The following is a 23,121-nucleotide window of genomic DNA, read 5'->3' as shown; positions in this document are numbered from 1 at the left end:
CTCATGACTGTAGCCTTGTGTTGTGCACATTTCTACCACATCTTGACGAATTTCCCTTTTTTGGGATCAAAAAATGTTAAACATGAAAGACAGAAGGACAATCCCGATATTTGATTTCAACCGCCTTCTCTTTTACATCCCATTTAATGGACTCACTACACAAACAGCGTGCGAAGGTCACGATTTGCCTATCAAAGTCACTGTTGCTGTCATTTGCATCTGTGCTGGCAGACTAAAAATAATGGGAACACAGCAAGCTTTCAGCCACAGAGAGTGCTGTTTGTTTGGCTAGTCCAGTTAGGAGGCGGGAAGGAGCAGCAACAGCAGAAGGGAAGGAAAAGAAGCAGAGACATAATAGGGAGTAAGGCATCAAGCCGAGGAAGGGAGACACGCATGCAAAGCACCGAGTGAGTATGTGTTGTTTCTAACTGTGAGGTAGGAGGAGGAGGAGAGGGAGGGAAGGAAGGGGTGCTTCCTCTTTAGTTTGAGCTTCTGATGTATCCCATCAACCCCAGACCGCCAACAGGAAACCTTGGTATAAAAAGCTGCATTGCAGGGGGAATCCTCCTCAGTGTCTCTCAGCCACAGCATGACCAGGACCGAGAGCCCGCGAGAGTGGACTTAATAAAACAATGCCAAGCTTAATCGTCGAACCACCCAACACACAGCGCTTCATCATGGACAGAGATGACAGGAAGAGAAACAAAAACATGTGAGTGAAACTTTTGACTTTAACGCTGAGCTGGAGTTTCCAGTAAATGTGCTGACTTGGAGCTTGACGAGAAAATCTCGAGCTGTTTAATAGCAAATAGTGTGGTGACATAAAAAAATATGTTAAAAATACTTCATACTATCTCTGAAAATAGCCATTCATCTTATATAACGGCACCAGTCACTGTCTTTTCTAAACACCAGCACTCCTAACATTCTTTGACGCATTCATTGGAAGCTAATCGAACAGCAATAAAGGCAACAGGGATATATTCATATATTTTTTATTCCCTACACAGTGGAAAGAACTTTATGTGCCGACTCCAGTGCATGTTCTCTCACTCCTCCAGCTCTGAGAGGTAAGGAGACTTATGGAGTGTTTTGCATACATTTCAGTTTTAAAATAGCCAGCCTGCGCCTATGATTTCCATCTATGGCATCATTGAAAGGATTCAAATGATCCTGAGACACCCATGTTTGCTTTGGCACAGCACGCACACCAACCCGGCATATCCCAGGGTTCGGCATTTTTGTCTGAATTCGATAAGCCCATCTGCTATGCTTTCTTAATGAGTGTGCTTCTCTGTGACTCGCACCCTTTACAGCTTCGCTTTGCTCAAATTTGATTCTGTTAAGTAATCCAACTTGCATTCTCTCCCAGCAGGCTAAGTTTAGAAGATACCCAACAATGGTCACAGTCACTGGAAAAGCTTCTCGAGTCTAAATGTAGGTTCCTTTTCCCCCCGAGAGTGAGAATGCTGCTAAGACAATATTGTGTTTGTAAGAATGACAGTTTGGGCAGACTGATTTGGGTTTTTCTTCTTTTTTTGTTTTAAATAAAAGCTGAAAATGGGCTGTTTTATTTGCTTCACCTCAGATGGACTGGCTACTTTTCGCAACTTTCTCAAGTCCGAATACAGCGACGAGAACATTGAGTTCTGGCTCACGTGTGAGGACTACAAAAAGATCAAGTCTTCATTCCGAATGTCCTCAAGAGCCAAGAAGATTTATGAGCAGTTCATTAAAGCAGAATCGCCTAAAGAGGTAACTTCAGAGTCACACACAGACACCGTTTCCCTTACATATTGTCTTTATATGTCAGTGCAAGCAGTCCTCTGAAAGAGGAGAGAAGTGCCAGCTGAAATGTTGAATCTCACATCTTTTGCTCTTGGCTCAAATCCCCTCATTCCTATCTTTGTGCTTCATTCCAGATCAACATCGACTATCACACCCGAGAGCAGATCAAAAGGAACGTCAAGACTCCCACCATGCACTGCTTTGACGACGCTCAGAAGATCGTTTACGGGTTGATGGAAAGAGACTCGTACCCGCGGTTCCTCCGCTCGGACATTTATAGAACTCTTCTGGAGAGCCTCGCCGCCGACGCCATGAAGGGATGAAAGCATGGCCAGAGGAGGGGAGAGAAAGGACATAAAACCCATAACTGGAATGTTTGAGCTCCTTCAGGTGGAAGGACTGACGACAAAGATGGAAGAAGGGCCAACCGGCGCAGCACACGCGTGCAGAGGTCTTGTTCCTCAGTGTCCAGAATCAGCCCTCAAGCCCCGTCACGGAAGTATCTCCCCCCTACTCCCTGCCACCTCACACTTAGCATCACACACCTGAGGACTATGTAAGAATGAGAAGCACAGGCAGATTTCTCAATATCAAGCACTTAGTGTGCATTTTCGCACTGGATCATGAGTTTGTGTGCGCACTTTTGACAGTGAATGAATCAGCGGGCTGGTTGCCTCTCGGTCTGACTGTAGAGCTGCGTAAGCAAACCATTCAGTAGACGCCCTTTGGCCTTTTTTGGACACGTGTTTCCTATGCAGATAAGGATAGAGGATGTAACATGTCACGGTCACACTTGAGAAACTGCGTGTATGCGTGTGTGCATGCGTGTTTTTGAGAGAAAGAGGGAAAGAGAGCGAGTATTTTAGATGTAGTGTTTTCAACCGTCACTGATTTAGAATAAGCTGTCATGAAAAGAGCCGCCCAGTTACAGGATGACAGCACCAAGGAAGACAACAAATCTATAGATTTAACACTGATAAGCCATCATCAGTAAAAGCATGCAGAAGGCAACCTAACAAGAGCCACTCATGAACACTTTCTGTTTTGGTTTTTTTTTTAATAATGTAGATTGCACCGATATGGGGTTTGAAAAACTGATGATTTAGGGTTTTTTTAGTTTAAGCTTTCTATAGGGGTTATTTTGTGCCAATATTTAATATCCTTTAGGGTTGTTTTGAAACTACAAAAAGTAAAAATAGTTTGTTTCAATAAAAATAACTATTAATGGTATAGTTTTGTGATTGCGAGAAGCCTAATCATGTATATTTTTTGTGTGGGATCTGAACTTGCCGTTTCTAGCCGCTGACGTCTAGCCTAATGACGCAGCGCGTAAAGACTAAAATCTAAGCAGAGTCCTTACAACGCTGAAATGTCATGAATTGTGATTTTGTTTATTTAAGTTTTCTGGCGTGGAATGATTATAGAAGTAGGATGTCTCACATTGCATGCCGGGATGTCAAAACTCCTTTTATACCATGAGAATAGGCCTGATTGCTGATGTCCAAAGCGCACTGTGTGAATGTACTCTTAGGGAGCTGATAGTTAAGTTAACTTAAAAAGTTCAATGTTGTGTTATTTATTTTTCATTGTCACCATTTGAGTACAAAGTTTGCTGCAGTGTTTAAGTACTTGTTAAACTTGTTAGTGATTTGAATTACATTAAATTATTACATTGAACCACATTTACATTATTTTAATTGCCTACCTGCAACTAAGTGAACTTTTCAGTGTTCACCACCCTGTGGTGTAGGTTCTTCTCACTCACAATGTCACTTTTAGAATTCTGATTACAGTTTTGTGGTTTATTTATAGAAGGCTTCAAGATGCTTAGAGTGAAACCGTTCTTAATGCATTTCATTCAAAAAAAATGGGATGTTTGCATGTGGTTGTGGGTTTTATGTTATAACAGACATATGCAAACCTTTGCATGCAAACATATATGCGTGGGAATGTATGTACTTAAGTACAGATTAAGCTCATTCGCTTAACAAAATCCTTTCAAAGATCACAACGAGTGTTAACTTCCAGTTTTAATTTTAGTTTATGAAATGACATTAGAAAAAAAATACTCTTAAGATATTGGACCAATATTATTAATAATATTAATATTGATTTCTTGCAGTGTCCTGCTATCCTCTTTTTGCAATCACTGAAAGGCATCTGGTGTCTTGAAAATTAAGCTCGTAACAGATACGTGCTGTTTCAGAAACAGGAAGGCACGAACTTCCAGTTTCTTGTGAAATCAGACATTGTGAGAAATGAGATTTTCTCTGCCTGACTTTGTACCTTCTCTGTTCCTTCCTGGAATGTAGTGCAGCTGAACAGGCGTCAGTGGAGCAGATTAACAAGGCTCACAAAGGCTGAAGATGTGGCATGATATTCACACAATACACAATAAAATACACAATCATTACAAACTTTTTTTGTGGTAATTTTAAAGAATTCTGTGCCAAAATTATAATTTTTCAGTATCTTCACACTGGACTTGATGCACAGACTCGATAAAACGATAGTGTGAGCCACCTTCAAGTAACGCAGGCATTTAATATACTCAATTTTAGCTTTATGGCCATCACTATCTTGATTTTTTTTTTTTTTTTTACAGCAAAAAGAGACCATAATAGGGAGAGAAAGTGAACCCATAATAATGCAAACTTTGAGTTTTAAGTAATAAAATGTAACTGTAACTACTTTTCTGATGATTTAATGGTCTAATTAGCCCTTGTATGATTTTCTGATTATAATATACAAAATTAACTTCATGTTTTATTGATTATGACTTGAGACAATCCAAAAAGACCACAATCTCATCAGGGTTTGTTTTTTTATATAGTTTTTAGTTACTGCAGAGCAAGATATCATATTATAGATTTCTACACAAATGAACTTAAAAAAAAGAAAAAGAAAATTCTATATAGAGGATTTGCTCTCTGCTGGCTATAACCATCACAGTTTCAAGTATTTCCACACTGGGTTCACTTTTCAGAACTGGAATCTATGTCAGTCTTTTCTATACAGCCTTATAGGCCAACATCAAGTGGCCATTCAAGGACTTGCATCGCCTGATTTTTTTTCAGTCCTGGATTATTATGTGGTATGTTTGCACCACTTAAAGGTGCAAAATCTAATGTTGGCAGTGCCTTAGGTCAAGTTTCTCTCTGTTTCATTCCTCCAAGGTCTAATGAACAGGCAGTAATGCATTATAAAGCTCACATGTGGCATGTTACCACATTAGCCAATGGAATTTAAATTATTACCTGCTCTACAAAGTTTACAAAGTAACAATTAAAACACCTTTTTGGAGAGCAGTTGTACACTAAAGCAAAGAAGGCCACCAAAGCAATGCTAACTGTTTTGGTCTCCTTTGAAGATCATCTGCATGCTTAAACACAAGCAGCAACAGGGTTTGCGTGGTTGAGGACAGGACGCTTGTCAACACAGCAGCAGGTGATTTGCTGTGGTACAGTCTTTGATTAAAATGCACCCCCATCAACACTGTTGTCAACTTAATTATGTGCTTGTTTCACAAATACACTGTTGGACTGGGCTCAGCTGGCAAAGTGCACCTTCATGTGGGCATGTCAACACTATAAGGACAATGCCTCACAATGGGGGGAATTTTTTTTTTTTTCGGTAACATGGTGCAAAAATATCGGTACTGTGCAGCATGTGTTAATAATTTCTTGTAACTTTTGACTAACATCAATGCTAAGGGTGCAGCCTTCATTTCTACACACAGTGCATTTTGCATGCACTGTCTGTCTGACTTCCCAATACAGTACATGTCTGCCATTGCAGAGTATGAATTCATTACACAACTTTGGCCACATCTTACATTTCACATCCAAAACACTACCGATCAATATTGTTTGTAGTTTCCAATAAAAGGATTGAAAAACAGCTAAATTAGCCAACAGTGAAAATGTAATTTTGAAAACGTAGCTAAAAAATGTTAGTATTGATGAGCGTCGCTGTAGCTAGGATTTCAGCTAAATACAGCACACAATAAAAAAAGATTTTAAAGAAATTGTCAAATGGGTAATGTAACTATTTAATGTTTTCTCATTGACAACAGCTAGTCACACAGTTCACACTGCAAATATTGAGTTTCCCTGAATAAAAGAGTGCCACTCAGGTCAAGAATGGTTGGTCAATAAGAGTGAAATAAGGCATATTGCAGTCACAGTCACATGTGCATATATTATGGCTCTTGTTGTGTTAGATATTGGTTGCTTTTGAGCTTCCCCTTGACATGACATATTTTCCAATATGCAAAACCTTGGCATGAAATTTGAAAAGCTTTAGGATTTACTGGGAAACCTATTGCAAACAAGGTAAAAAATAAATAAATAAATAAAAATTGGCCATATCTACAAATGCTTGTGAAGGCTGGCTGTTTGAGGACCGAAGAAAATAATACATCAGTCATTTCTTCATTAGTCTTAAGTGGACAAAAAACAGTACTGTAAAACCTCCGAGAGAAACCCTGCCAATATTTACTTGGAAGCATCAGGACTGTTTTCGCTTAAATTAAGAGTCACTTATATTTTTGCTACTGCATGTCCTAATATGCATTTGCTTAGAGTGCAATCTGTACAGTACCACTGCTAAGGATTGCAGATGTGAGACAGCTTAGAGTTCATACCAACAATTTTTGATATTTAGAACCAAAACTAAATCCAACTTGTGTAACTAATTTGTGTGTTTTGCATTGTCAGAAATAAATGTAAGAGCTTTAAGTTGGCAGTGACGCCTTTGACTTAAGCCTCTAAGGATATTATACATGACTAGAAGAAAGATGCCATTTCTGACAAACTGACTAAAGCGTTTCTTGTGTAAAGACACTAAAATTTAGCGTAAAGGGCAATCCACATTCTAGTACGGCATCTTTTTAGAGGTCTTTTGACATCTGTGACTTATTGTGCCTTTTATAGTGCCTATAATCATACCCAAGATGAAATCGAAGAAAGCTCCAGAGTTACACGCTGTAACTAACAGCTAAAAGTTGAAGACAACAAACTGGTGGTGTTCATGTTTCAGCTTCATACTTTATGGTTATTACTGTGGTGTTGAGAGAAAAGTGATTGACTGAACAATTGAAGATGCAAAATAAAAGCTGTTACTATGTAGGTGACATCATCTGCATATGTGGGTATTTATTGTAGATGCAGATTAGATTAGGTGTAGTTTTTACTCATTTGCCCTGACTCTGTACTGGCCTCCACTATATAAACAAACGGCTTTTGTGTTTATTGTATTGGTGCCACAATGAATTGTTGCTGGCTCTGTCTGCCTCTTGAACAATATCATGTCCTCTTGTATTTCTTTCAGAGTTTTTATGGGTTAGTGCTGTCCTCTATGTTGTTGACTGCCCGTACTGCCCCTGTGGACCCATGAAATTTATCATCCTCTGCTGCCAGTGACCAGCTACGACTTTTATGACTCCGAGACTTAAATATGTCCGCATGATAAACAAATGAATAAATAATGACGATAAAAATACAATGAACAGCTTTCCATAGTAGAATGTGCTGAAATTGGCATCTTCTGTCAACCCACCTGACACAAAACCTTCCGAGCCTTTGTGTAAGATGTGCCAGGACCTGAGTCTCAAGCCACCGAGTTAGCAATTATGGAGGCAAATTTAGAGCAAAATGCTTGTGCTAATGAAACAGGCTGCCAGTATGCACCACTGTTTATTTTTTTCACTTGGACAGGATCACTGTTATGAGTAAGCCAGCAACCTGTACTTCCTGTTAATATGCCAAAACAACAACATAGCAGAATCAGTTGCCATGGAGAGGTTTTTGCTATCCCAGGGCACAGCAGACAGCATAAATAGACAGTATATACTATTCTCGTCTTAGCTTTGCTGATACAGAAAAATACAGGAAATAGGGGTCAGAGATAAGTGACAATGCAGAACCTTTCGCTTTCACTTGTATACTCAAGTATACTCAAGATGAGCCCTAAAGTTGGGGACTTCACAAGACCATTACCTCTCCTTTCTGTTAATCTGATGGCATCTTAACCCGTCTTAATAAAAAGTTGCGGCAATAGTCTTACTTTGTCACACCAAATGCCAATAAAGTATTCAAATCACCCAGCTCAGGTCTGGCTGCACAAAGGATAGCACACATTGCTACATTATGTGTTCAGTGAGCACTCAGTGAGCATACACTATGACCTCATGTGCCATTTTATGTACTTTCCATTCTTGGACATCTGTCTCTCTGAATCCACGAGGAACATTAACATAAAATGTACCTGCTTAAAAGGCAGGATGACATCAGTGGGATTTAAGGCAGCAATATTACACATCCAGTGTCTAAACAAGGGCATAGACAGACACTCACAGGATGCTCCGCAGATAACACACTCCACCAGTCATGCTATAGAGGGCACTTGTTTTTTTTGACCTTGTGATCTCTTGTGTCACAGTACCCCAGTTCCACAGTACATACCCACATGGGTAAGCACACTGGCATTTCTTGGTATGTGCAGAAAATGATAGAAAGCTCGTGCCACCAGACATTTTCACGTAGTCTTTGACACAAGGATGATAAACTCAATACCAAAGCAAGTCCAAGACCTTTTGTTTATTTCTTGTCCATTTTACATCACGAAAATAGCCCGATGGTTTAGAAGGCTAATATTTGCTGATACTGGTGTTAGCTACACCCATAATCCCAAAGCAAATGCATTGTGTCCTGTGGAAATTACAACACTTGTGCTACGTAACTCCAACGCTTGAATGATTGGTTCTCTGTTATATGGGCTGACTGTTAAAAGTCAGTAAAGCGGAACTGGCTCTGCGGAGGCATCAGCCTGAAGAAAAAAAAAAAGATTTATCAATTCCTCATCTGAGATACTAAAGCAGCCTCTTTAGATTATGTAACTAGGAGAAATGACACTTACTTGTGAATAGTGCTCAACAATGTATGTATCCTCATGCCCAGTGAAGAATAAAGGAGAGTCTCTCGTACAAATACATATATATATATATATATATATATATATATATATATCTGTGTTTTCTTTGTGTGCTAATTCATGATAAATAGCCTGCAATTTACTAATGATATAATTTTTTGACGATTCATTTCAATAATTAATCAGCTTCTCCTAGCACGTAGGATTAACCAGTATCACGTGCTTCAGAGCAGACAAACTAGCTTTGAAATAAAGGTGATAGTAGCTTGTGTTAGTTTGCAGAATGGAACGAGTGCGTGTGATGCAGCCAGAATGGCTCTTAGGGATTTTTTTCCCCCCTATGGTCTGGAGCAAATCTTTCGTTAAGGGTTTGGAGCTCCATGCTAACTTTAGGATGGCTGTTGGCACTTGGCTCGACAAGCCATAAAGCACGAAAGAAAATCACCTGGAAGGGTTAATGAGTGCAACTGTAAAGTCCAAACACAAAGAGGACAAACTCTGCAAACTGGTGCTGGGAATCACCTTCTTCTGCGTAAGCCCCCTTTGGACACAACTCGCGCCTTAATGGAAACTTGGCCCTGCGCTTCATCCACTTCTAGACAGACAGCTGCTTATACACTGTCTGCACATCATAATAAACATGTGAGGCGAACACCAGTGTTTTCACCCTGCAGAGCTGAGAGAGAAGGAGGGAGGCCAGCGATTATCACAACAGTACACAGCAGGTGACGCAGTTGCAAATGCTGCCAATACTGGGGGACAAAATGTGAGGATTTTTACATACGTGCATCCCGTTCAATGGCAGAAACGTTCTTGTAGGCTTTCTGGGTTGTGATGTCACTTTCAACTCAAGTTCCCAGAACAAAGGGTTCACTAAGCTGAACAGGTGACTTTTACAAGCAGTCGTTTTTAAAACGTGATAGATGTTGTCCAGATGGTTGAACCAAGTGGACCATCACATTATTTTTGCACTTCTCCTACTTGATCGGTACAAACAACAAGCGAGTGGAAAGATGGCAGGGTTAGTGCCACGTGAAGGTGGTATGGGTTACTCTTTGACTGTATATAAAAACCGGGCCTGCAGGTTTAGCAAAACAGTTACTCATCTTCTTTATATGACACCTGGCTACTTGTGCCAAAATATGCAAATCAACAGAATGCGTGTACAAGGATAGGCAGGTTTAAACATGACTGGCATGTTTGGTAACAAGAACACAATGTCCTTTCAATAATATCAGTAACGTAGTCAAAACCTAGCCCCTGAAAGCTGGAATAGCATTAGCTTACAGACTGGAGTTCTTTTCATAGAAACAGAGTATTTATTCTGCGTGTAGCTAAATCTAATACACATCCAAAAATAGTTTGACCCATTAATTACATATAGTTAAGTGAATTAACCCAATTAAGTCCATTTAAGAATTTGATGTTGCTAGCCCTATGTTGCTAGCAACATTGAATTTTTTTCTGGCTCAAAAGTGAGCTCATATCAATTCAGTTTCCAGTGCTAGCTCGTGGCTGCTTGAAGAAAATGATTAAAAGACAGAAAGCAAAAAAAAAAAGACCAAAGAAAAAGAATAGGCTTTACCCTAAGAGAAAACATTTAAATACTAGGTAGAAAATAAAATGTTAGCGGCTAAGAGCTATATGCTTGAGTTACATGCATACATCTCACAGACAGCCTACAAGCGCAAATTAATGCTGATAACATTAACATTTACAAGGATGGTTATATATATATATATATATATATATATATATATATATATAGATAGATAGATAGATAGATATAAGCTACACATTTAAATTGTTTTACACATTAAAGTTATGACTAATTAAGGCCTTGAGGCTCAGGGTGACATGGATGTCATTTTTTTCTTACTGAGCAACAGTTCTAAGGAGTCTACTGTTTAGTTTTTCCAGTAAACAAGCCTGTGTCTTGCTAGTCAAATCAGCATGCCAATCGTGTGTGTGGGCTCATGGTGGCTGTATCCATGTTTTATATAAAATCTAATCGAGTATCAGTGAAAGACTCCTGACAGGAATCTCAGCGTGATCAGTATCAGATACCTCAGTCATACTTTGTAATCTCGTGTCTGATCAGTCACCAGCGTTATTCTTTGGTATTCATAGTGGTGCCTGAGAAAGCTTTGATAAGTTGAATCTCTCACATGTGACTGCTGATACCTCCGTGCTAACATAATTGGGCTGGAGTGCTACTCAGATCTCTGCCTCTGGTGTTGAAAGTTTTTGGCTGTCTTCGCTTTAATAAAATCTCATGTTTGAGCATGTGTTTGGTGAAGGCGGATCAGTTCTTTAGCAGCAGCTTACTGCAGCTCAGATCCCTCTGAGAGCTCCCTCAAAAGGCACGGCCTTATCCACTAAATCTCGCCTCCGTAACCTTCTGCTATAAATGGTCAGTTCCTTAACTACTGTGTTTCTAACTGACTAAAACACACAAGTGAAGCAGGTAGTACTCCCCTCTAGATAAGGTTATGCTTTAAAAACAAGTAAACCTTTTTTGAGCTTTATAACAATACCGGCGGTAACCACTTAAAGTTTACTGGTGGACTCAATTAAAGCTTTTTTATTAGAATATAATGTGAGGAATGAAAACATTCCTACATTTCTACCTAAGAGGTAAGAGGATATTACATCGTCACGTTTGTTCCAACTTGCCCATATCTAACATGCCATCAAGACAGGAGTCAGGATGCGAAGTGACTGATCCACACCCTCTATGAGTAATTAATTAAACATCAACACAGAAGGTAGTGTTTGTAACAATGAATCACCTGTTTCATCTATTCGTTTTCAACTCACCAATTACAGTCTTAAAGATATTGTGATTGTGTCTGGCTATAAACACAGGGGGGAAGAAGAAAAAGAAGAGAAAAGTTCCATTACTCTCCCAACACAACTTTATTTTAAGAACAGGGGCACTGAGTGTGCTATATACGTCACGTCTTGACCTTACTCTTAAAAATGGAAGCCCGCAGGCAACTCAGGGAGGGAATATTTATGCAGTGTCAGCCTATCGTTGCTTCGGGCTGAGAGTCACGGCGGGGCGAGCTGCTGTTTACTCAGGAAGAGCCAATCACATTACAGACCCGCCGTTCTAGTTCCGCCTTGCTGCGACGCATGATTCTGAGCTATAAAGTTGCCAGACAAGTCAAGAGGGAGAAAGAGAGGAGGACTGAACAATGAGAGAGAACCTTGCTAGTGTGTCATCCCCAAACATGGCATTTACTGACTGCATGAAACCAACAGAGCTGGCCGCAGACAAGGAGATCAAGTAAGTTGATGCATTGTTTAATGAGCACGTTCCTGGTCACTATGTTCTTGTAAAAGAATTGCACATCTTTAAAAGCAGATGAGTGAACTCTGTTTTTAAATTTTCTTTTATAAAGGAGGAAAAACTGGAGGAACAGAATACGACTTCTCCTGAAGACAAATTCTACACAGCGTGTGAAAAACAGACTCTGCCGGTAAGCCCTGTTTGTTTTACAAGTTGTTTTAAAATGATTTCTGTGGATTTAATGTATCAAATTTCACTTACGTGAGCTGCGTTCTTTACCCTCAGGCCAAGCGTAGATGACATGAACCAATGGGCGCAGTCGCTTGACAAGCTGCTCAGTCATAAATGTAAGTATCATTCACGCTTCTATTGGCACATTGAGTCACTAAGGTTACACGGTTACTGTGAGCCGAATGAAATCTTTTTATAGTCATCAGTAAAACAAAGCTGGCACTCCTTTCACCTACATGAATGGGCAAAGAGCCAGTAGGTGTGACGGAAGTAGTTTTCTAATCTTTCTCTTCTCCCTCTCTGTATCTCTCACGCAGATGGGAAAATTGCATTTTGTATCTTTCTGAGGTCCGAATTTTGCGATGAGAACATTGACTTTTGGTCGGCCTGCGAGGAGTTCAAGAAGATCAAGTCACGGAAGGAAATGGCGTCCAAGGCAAACCGCATTTACGAGGAGTTCATTAAAAGTGAAGCGCCAAAGGAGGTAACGGCTAACAGATGGCTTCGGATTTGTTTGTTCTTTTTAAGCTGATTTTAATCAGAATTCACACACTTTTAATAATAAAGATATTCTTTGTTAAAATGGGGGTCAAAGGCTCATTCTGGATGTTTTGTCTTTGGTCACAGGTCAACTTGGATTTCCACACCAAAAATGCCATCGCACAGAGTCTCCACAAGCCCACTGCAACTAGCTTCCTGGTAGCTCAGAGGAAAATCTACAACCTGATGGAAAACAACTCTTACCCCAGGTTTATCAGCTCTGACCTCTACAAAGAACTGTATGCAGCTGCAGCAAGAGAGGACATGGACGTTAAGTCCTAGCATAACTAGACACCCACTTGTGGAGTCATTTGCTTACCCCTGTGACTGTAAATAGACTGTCCACCGTGTTCATTCCAGGCGCTACCTCGGTATAATACAGCTGAATGCAAATTCGTAGCATAAACATTAACGGACGAGTGTGGAAAATGCAAAGTGCTGTCAAGAGCTCTCAACGTCTCAAGCAGATGGGACTAATGCTAAGCTTTTATCACTGAGCCATTACCTGAACCTTCTTTTCAATACCAATAGACAATTTGACCAATGATGCAGATCTAGTTCCACTGCATTCAAAGTCAAAACACTTGCCTGCATCTCTTACCTTACATCAAACCAAACACAGTGACAGGAAGTGTTTTCTGTCACAGTATCCATTTGAAGGCTTTGTACGGTCAAACACACCTCACGTGTAACTCTAGTTTGCATTTCTCTGCTGGTTGCAGCAGTTTACATTAAAACAAAATTACAATTGTAATTTATATGACACAGTTTCATCTAATGCCTATGTTTGGCCTGAAATTACTGTGATACTGTAAGATACTGTAAATATGTGATGTTGCACTATGTGTTTAATGTGAATTTAAGCATTGAGCAGCTGGACTGTTTGGTTATTAAAATGTTTTCTTCAACACTGGAATGTTCTGGATGTGTTTGTTTACCAGTTTAATGCACAAAATATGTAGCACTGAAGAATGCACCAGTTGTCTGAAAAAGTAGTACGTCAGCAAAAGGGATTTAAGGTAGCTCTCTAGCTGGATCCTCTTTTAGCAGACTACTCGGAAATGTAAAATCTACATTACTGCCAGAGTGAGCTTTTCTTAACTCACTTCAACAGTAAATTTTAAAATAATGAATTAAAACAAAAAAAAAGCTAGCTGACGTAAATAAACTAGCTGAGGCTAGCTTGTGCCCAAGCTAATTTTTTGGGGTAACTGGGGCCTGTAAGAAAAACTCATAGTCGACATCTTTTCAAGGTACAAAGCTAATATGTGCGAAGTGTTTAGTATACCGTTGCTTTAAACCACACTACAGCATAAATATAGTCAAATATAGTTTGTCTGAGTTTGCATACTTACAACTGAATGTAGTACGCTATGTACATTAAAGCATAGGTACTCGTTTTGCAAAGTGTTGACAGAGTACTTTTGGCTCAGACCCAACACCCAACGTCAAATGTTTCAAACAGGAAAGACTTGACGGAAATAATGACTGCCTTTGTCACGCCAGCTCTTTTTATGCAGCATTTGCAGAGTTCATGACAGAACACATTATCATATACATATAACACATATAATACTAAATTCTTCTACTCTAAGGTGATATTTTCACATACTTGAACACCTGTGCCTAAAAATACTGGTGTTAGCTAGCTAGCTAACACCAGCAGTATTGAAATCACATTTGTTGGTGGTTTTTTACTTTCTGCCATGTTACCTAACATACTGATACAATAAGTTAGTTTCTAGTCTTTAAACTCAAATTTTGGTCTCCACCAGGCCTCAAGGGAAATACGTCCTTAGTTGTTCTATATTTTCTTTCCATACATTTTCTATATACGAGTTATGTTTCCCAGTTCGTGCAGCATGTCGAGGTTGTGCACAGTAATGCGAGCTCGAGGAAAGTGTTACATTCAAAATACAAATGAATGTATGCTGAAATGCTGAAGAAATACGTACCAAAACAAAGTTTTAGAGGATCTTTAAAATCCCAAATTCTTTGTTTAAAATAGCAATAACAAATGATTACTGAGATAAATACCTCACAATATTTAACAAAGCAGTCAGACTTATTAGTCGGTGGCGCTGTCACTTGGTGTTCGCTCGCTCGCTCTGTGGTATAGTATCGCTTCCTGTTCCTGCTCAAACACAGTGGTGTTTCTGAGTAGCTTATTTGCTTAGCAGTTTAATTAACAACTTTTAAATACATTCTTTTTTCACAGTATAATCTTCACGTGCTTCATCCGAAGCACACTTTCTGTGTACTCACTACCTAATTTATAGTATTCACTCACTGTCTCTGTACTGTTTCGCTAGCTTAGCTCGTAGCCGACCCGTTAGCACCATGGCTACTTCACCTGTCCCTTCTGCACTTTCTTGCTCATTGTGTCAGATGTTTAGTTACTCCTCGGCCTCCTTTAGCAGTAATGATATCTGTAACAAATGTAGCATATTTGCAGCTCTGGAGGCCAGGATTACTGAATTGGAGACTCGGCTTTGCACCCTGCTCTCACCCTTAGCTAGCCAGGCCCCTGTAGCTGGTGCAGCCGAAGATAGCGTAGGCCCCGCTAGCTGTTCCCCGGCAGACCCCAAGCAGCTGGGGAAAGGCTGGGTAACGGTGAGAAGGAAGCGTAGTCCTAAACAGAAGCCCCAGGTACACCACCAACCCGTTCATGTGTCTAACCGTTTTTCCCCACTCGGTGACACACCCGCCGGGGGTCAAACTCTGGTAATTGGTGACTCTGTTCTCAGACATGTGAAGCTAGAGACACCGGCAACCATAGTCAATTGTCTTCCAGGGGCCAGAGCAGGCGACATTGAAGGAAATTTAAAACTGCTGGCTAAGGGTAAACGTAAATTCAATAAAATCATAATTCACGTCGGCAGTAATGACACCCGGTTACGCCAATCGGAGGTCACTAAAATCAATATTGAATCGGTGTGTAACTTTGCCAAAACAATGTCGGACTCTGTAGTTTTCTCTGGTCCCCTCCCCAATCAGACCAGGAGTGACATGTTTAGCCGCATGTTCTCCTTAAATTGCTGGCTGTCTGAGTGGTGTCCCAGAAACGATGTGGGCTTCATAGATAATTGGCAAACCTTCTGGAGGAAACCTGGTCTTGTTAGGAGAGATGGCATCCATCCCACTTTGGATGGAGCAGCTCTCATTTCTAGAAATATCGACAAATTTATTAAACCCCTCAAAACATGACTATCCAGAGTTGGGACCAGGAAGCAGAGTTGCAGTCTTACACGCCTCTCTGCAGCTTCTCTCCTCCTGCTACCCCCCCAAAAACCCATCTCCATAGAGACTGTGTCTGCTTCCAAAAAGACAAAAAACAAACTAAAAACCAGCAACAAACAACTTAAACAATCACAAAGAAAGAACAATACAGTATCCACATCTGAACCAAAGAGTAAAACAGTGAAATGTGGATTATTAAATATTAGGTCTCTCTCCTCCAAGTCTCTGTTAGTACATGACTTAATAATTGATCAACAAATTGATTTACTCTGCCTTACAGAAACCTGGTTGCAGCAGGATGATTATGTTAGTTTAAATGAATCAACACCCCCGAGTCATTCTAACTACCAGAAATCTCGAAGCACAGGTCGAGGGGGTGGTGTGGCAGCAATTTTTCACACCAGTCTATTAATTAATGAAAGACCAAGACAGACTTTTAATTCATTTGAAAGCCTGATGCTTAGCATTGTCCACCCCAGCTGTGAAACTCAGAAACCAGTCTTACTTGTTATCATCTATCGTCCACCTGGGCCTTACACAGAGTTTCTGTCTGATTTCTCAGACTTTATATCTAATTTAGTTCTGAGCTCAGATAAAATAATTATTGTGGGTGATTTTAACATCCATGTAGATGCTAAAAATGACAGCCTCAACATGGCATTTAATCTGTTGTTAGACTCAATTGGTTTCTCTCAAAATGTAAAAGAACCCACCCACCACTTTAATCACACTCTAGATCTTGTTTTAACATATGGCATAGAAACTGAACATTTAACAGTGTTTCCTGAAAACCCTCTCCTGTCTGATCATTTCTTGATAACATTTACATTTACAATAATTGATTACGCAGCAGTGGAGAGTGGACTTTATCAAAGTAGATGTCTTTCTGAAAGCGCTGTAACTAAGTTTAAGAATATAATCCAGCCACTGTTATCATCGTCAATGCCCTGTACCAACACAGAGCAGAGCAGCTATCTGAACGCTACCCCAACAGAGGTCGATTATCTTGTTAATAATTTCACCTCCTCACTACGTACGACTCTGGATACTGTAGCTCCAGTGAAAACTAAGGTCTCTAATCAGAAGTACCTGACCCCGTGGTATAATTCTCAAACACGTACCCTAAAGCAGATGACTCGTAATCTGGAGAGGAAATGGCGTGTCACAAATTTAGAGGATCATCATTTAGCCTGGAGAAATAGTTTGTTGCTTTATAAGAAAGCCCTCCGCAAAGCCAGAACAGCTTACTACTCATCACTGATTGAAGAAAATAAGAACAACCCCAGGTTTCTCTTCAGCACTGTAGCCAGGCTGACAAAAAGTCAGAGCTCTGTTGAGCCAACCATCCCTTTAACGTTAACTAGTGATGACTTCATGAACTTCTTCACAAATAAAATTTTTATCATTAGAGAAAAAATTACCAATAATCATCCCACAGATGTAATATTATCTACAGCTACTCTTAGTTTCATTGATGTTAAGTTAGACTCTTTTTTTCCAATCGATCTTTCTGAGTTAACTTCAATAATTACTTCCTCCAAACCATCAACGTGTCTTTTAGACCCCATTCCTACAAAACTGCTCAAAGAAGTCCTGCCATTGATTAATTCTTCGATCTTATATATGATCAACCTATCTCTAATAATCGGCTATGTACCACAGGCCTTCAAGGTGGCTGCAGTTAAACCTTTACTCAAAAAGCCATCTCTAGACCCAGCAGTCTTAGCTAATTATAGGCCAATCTCCAACCTTCCTTTCATATCAAAAATCCTTGAAAGAGTAGTTGTCAAACAGCTAACAGATCATCTGCAGAGGAATGGTTTATTTGAAGAGTTTCAGTCAGGTTTCAGAGTTCATCACAGCACAGAAACAGCTTTATTGAAGGTTACAAATGATCTTCTTATGGCCTCTGACAGTGGACTCATCTCTGTGCTTGTCCTTCTTGACCTTAGTGCAGCATTCGATACTGTTGACCATAATATTCTATTAGAGCGATTAGAACATGCTGTAGGTATTACAGGTATTGCACTGCAGTGGTTTGTATCATATCTATCTAATAGACTCCAATTTGTGCATGTAAATGGAGAGTCCTCTTCACACACTGAGGTTAATTATGGAGTTCCACAGGGTTCGGTGCTAGGACCAATTCTGTTTACATTATACATGCTTCCCCTAGGCAGCATCATTAGAAGACATACAGTGGGGCAAAAAAGTATTTAGTCAGCCACCGATTGTGCAAGTTCCCCCACTTAAAATGATGACAGAGGTCAGTAATTTGCACCAGAGGTACACTTCAACTGTGAGAGACAGAATGTGAAAAAAAAATCCATGAATTCACATGGTAGGATTTGTAAAGAATTTATTCGTAAATCAGGGTGGAAAATAAGTATTTGGTCACCTCAAACAAGGAAAATCCCTCGCTCTCACAGACCTGTAACGTCTTCTGTAAGAAGCTTTTCTGTCCCCCACTCGTTACCTGTATGAATGGCACCTGTTTGACCTCATCATCTGTATAAAAGACACCTGTCCACAGCCTCAACCAGTCAGACTCCAAACTCCGCCATGGCCAAGACCAAAGAGCTTTCGAAGGACACCAGGAAAAGAATTGTAGACCTGCACCAGACTGGGAAGAGTGAATCTACAATAGGCAAGCAGCTTGGTGTGAAAAAATCAACTGTGGGAGCAATCATCAGAAAATGGAAGACATACAAGACCACTGATAATCTCCCTCGATCTGGGGCTCCACGCAAGATCTCATCCCGTGGGGTCAAAATGATCATGAGAACGGTGAGCAAAGATCCCAGAACCACGCGGGGGGACCTGGTGAATGACCTGCAGAGAGCTGGGACCAAAGTAACAAAGGTCACCATCAGTAACACACTACAACGGCAGGGAATCAAATCCCGCAGTGCCAGACGTGTTCCGCTGCTGAAGCCAGTGCATGTCCAGGCCCGTCTGAAGTTTGCCAGAGAGCACATGGATGATACAGCAGAGGATTGGGAGAATGTCATGTGGTCAGATGAAACCAAAGTAGAACTTTTTGGTATAAACTCAACTCGTCGTGTTTGGAGGAAGAAGAATACTGAGTTGCATCCCAAGAACACCATACCTACTGTGAAGCATGGGGGTGGAAACATCATGCTATGGGGCTGTTTTTCTGCCAAGGGGACAGGACGACTGATCCGTGTTAAGGACAGAATGAATGGGGCCAAGTATCGTGAGATTTTGAGCCAAAACCTCCTTCCATCAGTGAGAACTTTGAAGATGAAACGAGGCTGGGTCTTCCAACATGACAATGATCCAAAACACACCGCCCGGGCAACAAAGGAGTGGTTCCGTAAGAAGCATTTGAAAGTCCTGGAGTGGCCTAGCCAGTCTCCAGACCTCAACCCCATAGAAAATCTGTGGCGGGAGTTGAAAGTCCGTGTTGCTCGGCGACAGCCCCAAAACATCACTGCTCTTGAGAAGATCTGCATGGAGGAATGGGCCAAAATACCAGCTACTGTGTGTGCAAACCTGGTAAAGACCTATAGTAAACGTTTGACCTCTGTTATTGCCAACAAAGGTTATGTTACAAAGTATTGAGTTGTATTTTTGTTATTGACCAAATACTTATTTTCCACCCTGGTTTACGAATAAATTCTTTACAAATCCTACCATGTGAATTCATGGATTTTTTTTTTCACATTCTGTCTCTCACAGTTGAAGTGTACCTCTGGTGCAAATTACTGACCTCTGTCATCATTTTAAGTGGGGGAACTTGCACAATCGGTGGCTGACTAAATACTTTTTTGCCCCACTGTAGCATACATTTTCACTGCTATGCAGATGACACCCAGCTCTATCTGTCCATGAAGCCAGATAACACACACCAATTAGTTAAACTGCAGGAATGTCTTAAAGACATAAAGACTTGGATGGCCACTAACTTTCTGCTTCTTAACTCAGATAAAACTGAGGTCATTGTACTCGGCGCTGAAAAGCTTAGAAATATGGTATCTAACCAGATTCTTACTCTGGATGGCATTACCTTGGCCTCCAGTAACACTGTGAGGAACCTTGGAGTCATTTTTGACCAGGATATGTCCTTCAACGCACATATTAAACAAATATGTAAGACTGCGTTCTTCCATTTGCGCAACATCTCTAAAATTAGAAATATCCTGTCTCAGAGTGACGCTGAAAAACTAGTTCATGCATTTATTACTTCCAGGCTAGACTACTGCAATTCATTATTATCAGGATGTCCAAAAAACTCACTGAAAAGCCTTCAGTTAATCCAAAATGCTGCAGCAAGAGTACTGACAGGGACTAGAAGGAGAGAGCATATTTCTCCTGTTTTGGCTTCCCTTCATTGGCTTCCTGTTAAATCCAGAATTGAATTCAAAATCCTGCTCCTCACATACAAGGTCTTAAATAATCAGGCCCCATCTTATCTTAATGACCTTGTAGTACCATATCACCCTATTAGAGCACTTCGCTCCCGCTCTGCAGGCCTACTTGTTGTTCCTAGAGTATTTAAAAGTAGAATGGGAGGGAGAGCCTTCAGTTTTCAGGCCCCTCTTCTGTGGAACCAGCTTCCAGTTTGGATTCAGGAGACAGACACTATCTCTACTTTTAAGATTAGGCTTAAAACCTTCCTTTTTGCTAAAGCATATAGTTAGGGCTGGACCAGGTGACCCTGAATCCTCCCTTAGTTATGCTGCAATAGATGTAGGCTGCCGGGGGATTCCCATGATGCATTGAGTTTTTCCTTTCCAGTCACCTTTCTCACTCACTATGTATTAACAGACCTCTCTGTATTGACCTCTCTGTATCTCTGTCTCTCTTCCACAGCATGTCTTTATCCTGTCTTCCTTCTCTCACCCCAACCGGTCGCAGCAGATGGCCGCCCCTCCCTGAGCCTGGTTCTGCCGGAGGTTTCTTCCTGTTAAAAGGGAGTTTTTCCTTCCCACTGTCGCCAAAGTGCTTGCTCATAGGGGGTCATATGATTGTTGGGCTTTTCTCTGTATCTATGAAGCGCCTTGAGGCGACATTTGTTGTGATTTGGCGCTATATAAATAAAATTGAATTGAATTGAATTGAATTGAAATTAGATAACGTGCAGCATGTTCAGTTGCCCAACAACAACATTCCTCGTCTTTCCTAGAACACTGCATTCCTTTTTGTACAGTTGGGTTCACACACTGTAACAGTAACCCCTTATGTTTAAATTTATAAGTGTAGGAGAAGAGGGCCGCCTGACTGACAGCAGGGAGAGTCCCCTTCTGTGAACTCACAGTGGTGGCTGACAGTGGCCAGACACCCAGACCTTCGCTTCTGCTCTCTCTGTCAGACGTCTGCCCTGCTGTCGTGACGAGATGGAATCATCTTTTAAAGCAGCTGCTCTCCAGAACCATATGTTCTGCTGTTCTCTGTGATGTGAGCACCATCAGCCAGCGATTTTATACCAGTGCGTTTAACTCTGCTCTTTCTTTGTTTTTGTGCTGGATTCATTTTCCCATAAAACTGCAGAACATCTATGGGGTGAGGGATGTTTAGGATATGGAGTCTCCAAAGATGTTTGATACACCAGTAATTTAGGTGAAAATTTCTTCTAGTCACGTCATATTTATTTGACCTCCATTGCCTTGGAGACCCCCTGAGGTACTTTGAAACCAGTATGTCGTAGTGACTGGACATGTCTGAAACACCTTGCCTAAGGTGTGTCTACTCAAATCCCCTGGTTCCTTTCAACGTGGAGCAGCAACTCTACCCCAAGTCCATCCCAAATGACTTATCTTATTTCTAAGGGCATGTCCCGACACCCTCCGGAAGAAGCCCATTTCCGCCTCTAGCATCTGTGACTGTTTTCTGTTGGTGACTTTCTACAGTTCCTGCCCATATACGTGAGGGTAGAAACACAAATTTACAGTAAATAGCTTTAATTTCAATGCTTGGCTTTCATTTTTAGCTCTCTTCACCACAACAGATGAAAGCTGCTTTCTTGCACTTGGTTTGAAGAGTGAGCTGAAGGTTAATGCTCAATGAAAACAAATAAACCCCCCAAAACAAAGTAAACTAATGCTTTGTGTTTAGCCCATAGATACATCTCCAAAGCACTGCTAGACTTTTTATACAGTTTGCACATCTAGTTGTCAAAGGAGAAAAAAACTTTTTTACAGAAGTATTTCTTCCAGAGTTTCTATTTTTTCCCCAAAGACTAATCATGAAAACCTATGAATCTTCCTAATCTTAGTCAACAAACAATGCCAAACATTCGATGGTTCCTGTTTCTCAATGCTTATGCGTCACTGTGAAATCGAGTTCTTTTGGGTTTTGAAATGCTGGCTGAACAAAAAGAAAGCAACCGAGAAATTTAACAGTAAGGGAATACAAAAAAGTGAATTGTGTCCTAGTGCTGATGTTATTCTGCCGCACATTTTGTCCATGTCTGATTATGGAAACGTCATCGCTTCAGGCCTCTGAAGGCCTTTGAGGAATCGTATGTGATAATGAGCTGTGCCAATAAACTTGCCTTGACCTTTAAAGTAGACTTACCCAGCACACATTCCATTACGCAGATGCCTGGCTATTTTTAGAATCTTAATTCTTTTATCTAACATCTGCATCCATCTACCACATCATCACACTCATTTTTGTGACAACAGCCAAATAATGGATACAGTAGGTGTGAAAAAACAATGGCAATTAGTGTACACAGCAGCAGATAGTCCAAAAAAAAAAAAAAAGCACAGGGTGTTGGTAAAGGTATTCACAAACGCAAAACTGGTATGTCATCATAGTGAACACCTTTGCTGATCCACATGGCTTGATGCAAGAAAATAAAACTGTCTTTGCCTCTCTCTCTAAACTGGTAGTAAAACCTGTGGGTTCTCATTTGTTGCCATGGACGATCATGGCAACAGACTACTGGGATCAGATCCCAGGAGTACTCAAAAGGTGTGTAAATGCTGGATCCAAATTTAGAAACGGGCCACGTCCTACTTTGGTCAGCACTCTGCACATACATCAGTCTGCACAGGCCTTTAGACGCACACACTGTTCGAGCGCAGCCAATTTCTGTACACCGCCGTCCCAAATTTGATTTACTT

The 23,121-nt window shown here is 40.6% G+C and overlaps 2 protein-coding genes across 3 annotated transcripts; both read left to right on the top strand.

Annotated features, from left to right (window-relative positions):
- On the top strand, positions 1 to 6,474 carry LOC146498967 (regulator of G-protein signaling 21-like). 2 transcript variants are annotated; one of them, XM_085137853.1, is made up of 5 exons: positions 1 to 712; positions 1,011 to 1,070; positions 1,373 to 1,437; positions 1,589 to 1,755; positions 1,923 to 6,474. In XM_085137853.1, exons 1-5 carry the CDS (start codon positions 633 to 635, stop codon positions 2,109 to 2,111), a joined length of 561 nt encoding a protein of 186 aa, XP_084993979.1. In that variant the 5' UTR covers positions 1 to 632; the 3' UTR covers positions 2,112 to 6,474. The 2 variants fall into 2 exon arrangements, with proteins under 2 accessions (XP_084993979.1, XP_084993980.1); XM_085137854.1 differs by having other exon boundaries at positions 497 to 712; positions 1,376 to 1,437.
- A 5,405-nt stretch (positions 6,475 to 11,879) lies between these two features.
- rgs2 (regulator of G protein signaling 2) lies at positions 11,880 to 13,703 on the top strand. The gene is made up of 5 exons (XM_085138704.1): positions 11,880 to 12,013; positions 12,129 to 12,206; positions 12,302 to 12,363; positions 12,565 to 12,731; positions 12,875 to 13,703. Exons 1-5 carry the CDS (start codon positions 11,922 to 11,924, stop codon positions 13,067 to 13,069), a joined length of 594 nt encoding a protein of 197 aa, XP_084994830.1. The 5' UTR covers positions 11,880 to 11,921; the 3' UTR covers positions 13,070 to 13,703.
- Positions 13,704 to 23,121: the final 9,418 nt, after the last annotated feature.

Source organism: Neolamprologus multifasciatus, chromosome 17, assembly GCF_963576455.1.
Source record: "Neolamprologus multifasciatus chromosome 17, fNeoMul1.2, whole genome shotgun sequence".
NCBI lineage: Eukaryota > Metazoa > Chordata > Actinopteri > Cichliformes > Cichlidae > Neolamprologus > Neolamprologus multifasciatus.
Note: the sequence above shows the minus strand (reverse complement) of the source record. Positions and strands in the feature narration are given on the sequence as shown.

What these genes read in the sequence shown, in the direction of transcription:
- rgs2 (XM_085138704.1), top strand. Translation starts at nt 11,922, where the DNA reads ATGAGAGAGAACCTTGCTAGTGTGTCATCCCCAAACATGGCATTTACT. An exon ending in CAAGCTGCTCAGTCATAAAT is followed by an intron (nt 12,364 to 12,564) that starts GTAAGTATCATT and finishes TCTCTCACGCAG; the next exon opens with ATGGGAAAATTGCATTTTGT. An exon ending in AAAGTGAAGCGCCAAAGGAG is followed by an intron (nt 12,732 to 12,874) that starts GTAACGGCTAAC and finishes CTTTGGTCACAG; the next exon opens with GTCAACTTGGATTTCCACAC.
- LOC146498967 (XM_085137853.1), top strand. Translation starts at nt 633, where the DNA reads ATGCCAAGCTTAATCGTCGAACCACCCAACACACAGCGCTTCATCATG. An exon ending in AGGAAGAGAAACAAAAACAT is followed by an intron (nt 713 to 1,010) that starts GTGAGTGAAACT and finishes TTCCCTACACAG; the next exon opens with TGGAAAGAACTTTATGTGCC. An exon ending in CACTCCTCCAGCTCTGAGAG is followed by an intron (nt 1,071 to 1,372) that starts GTAAGGAGACTT and finishes ATTCTCTCCCAG; the next exon opens with CAGGCTAAGTTTAGAAGATA.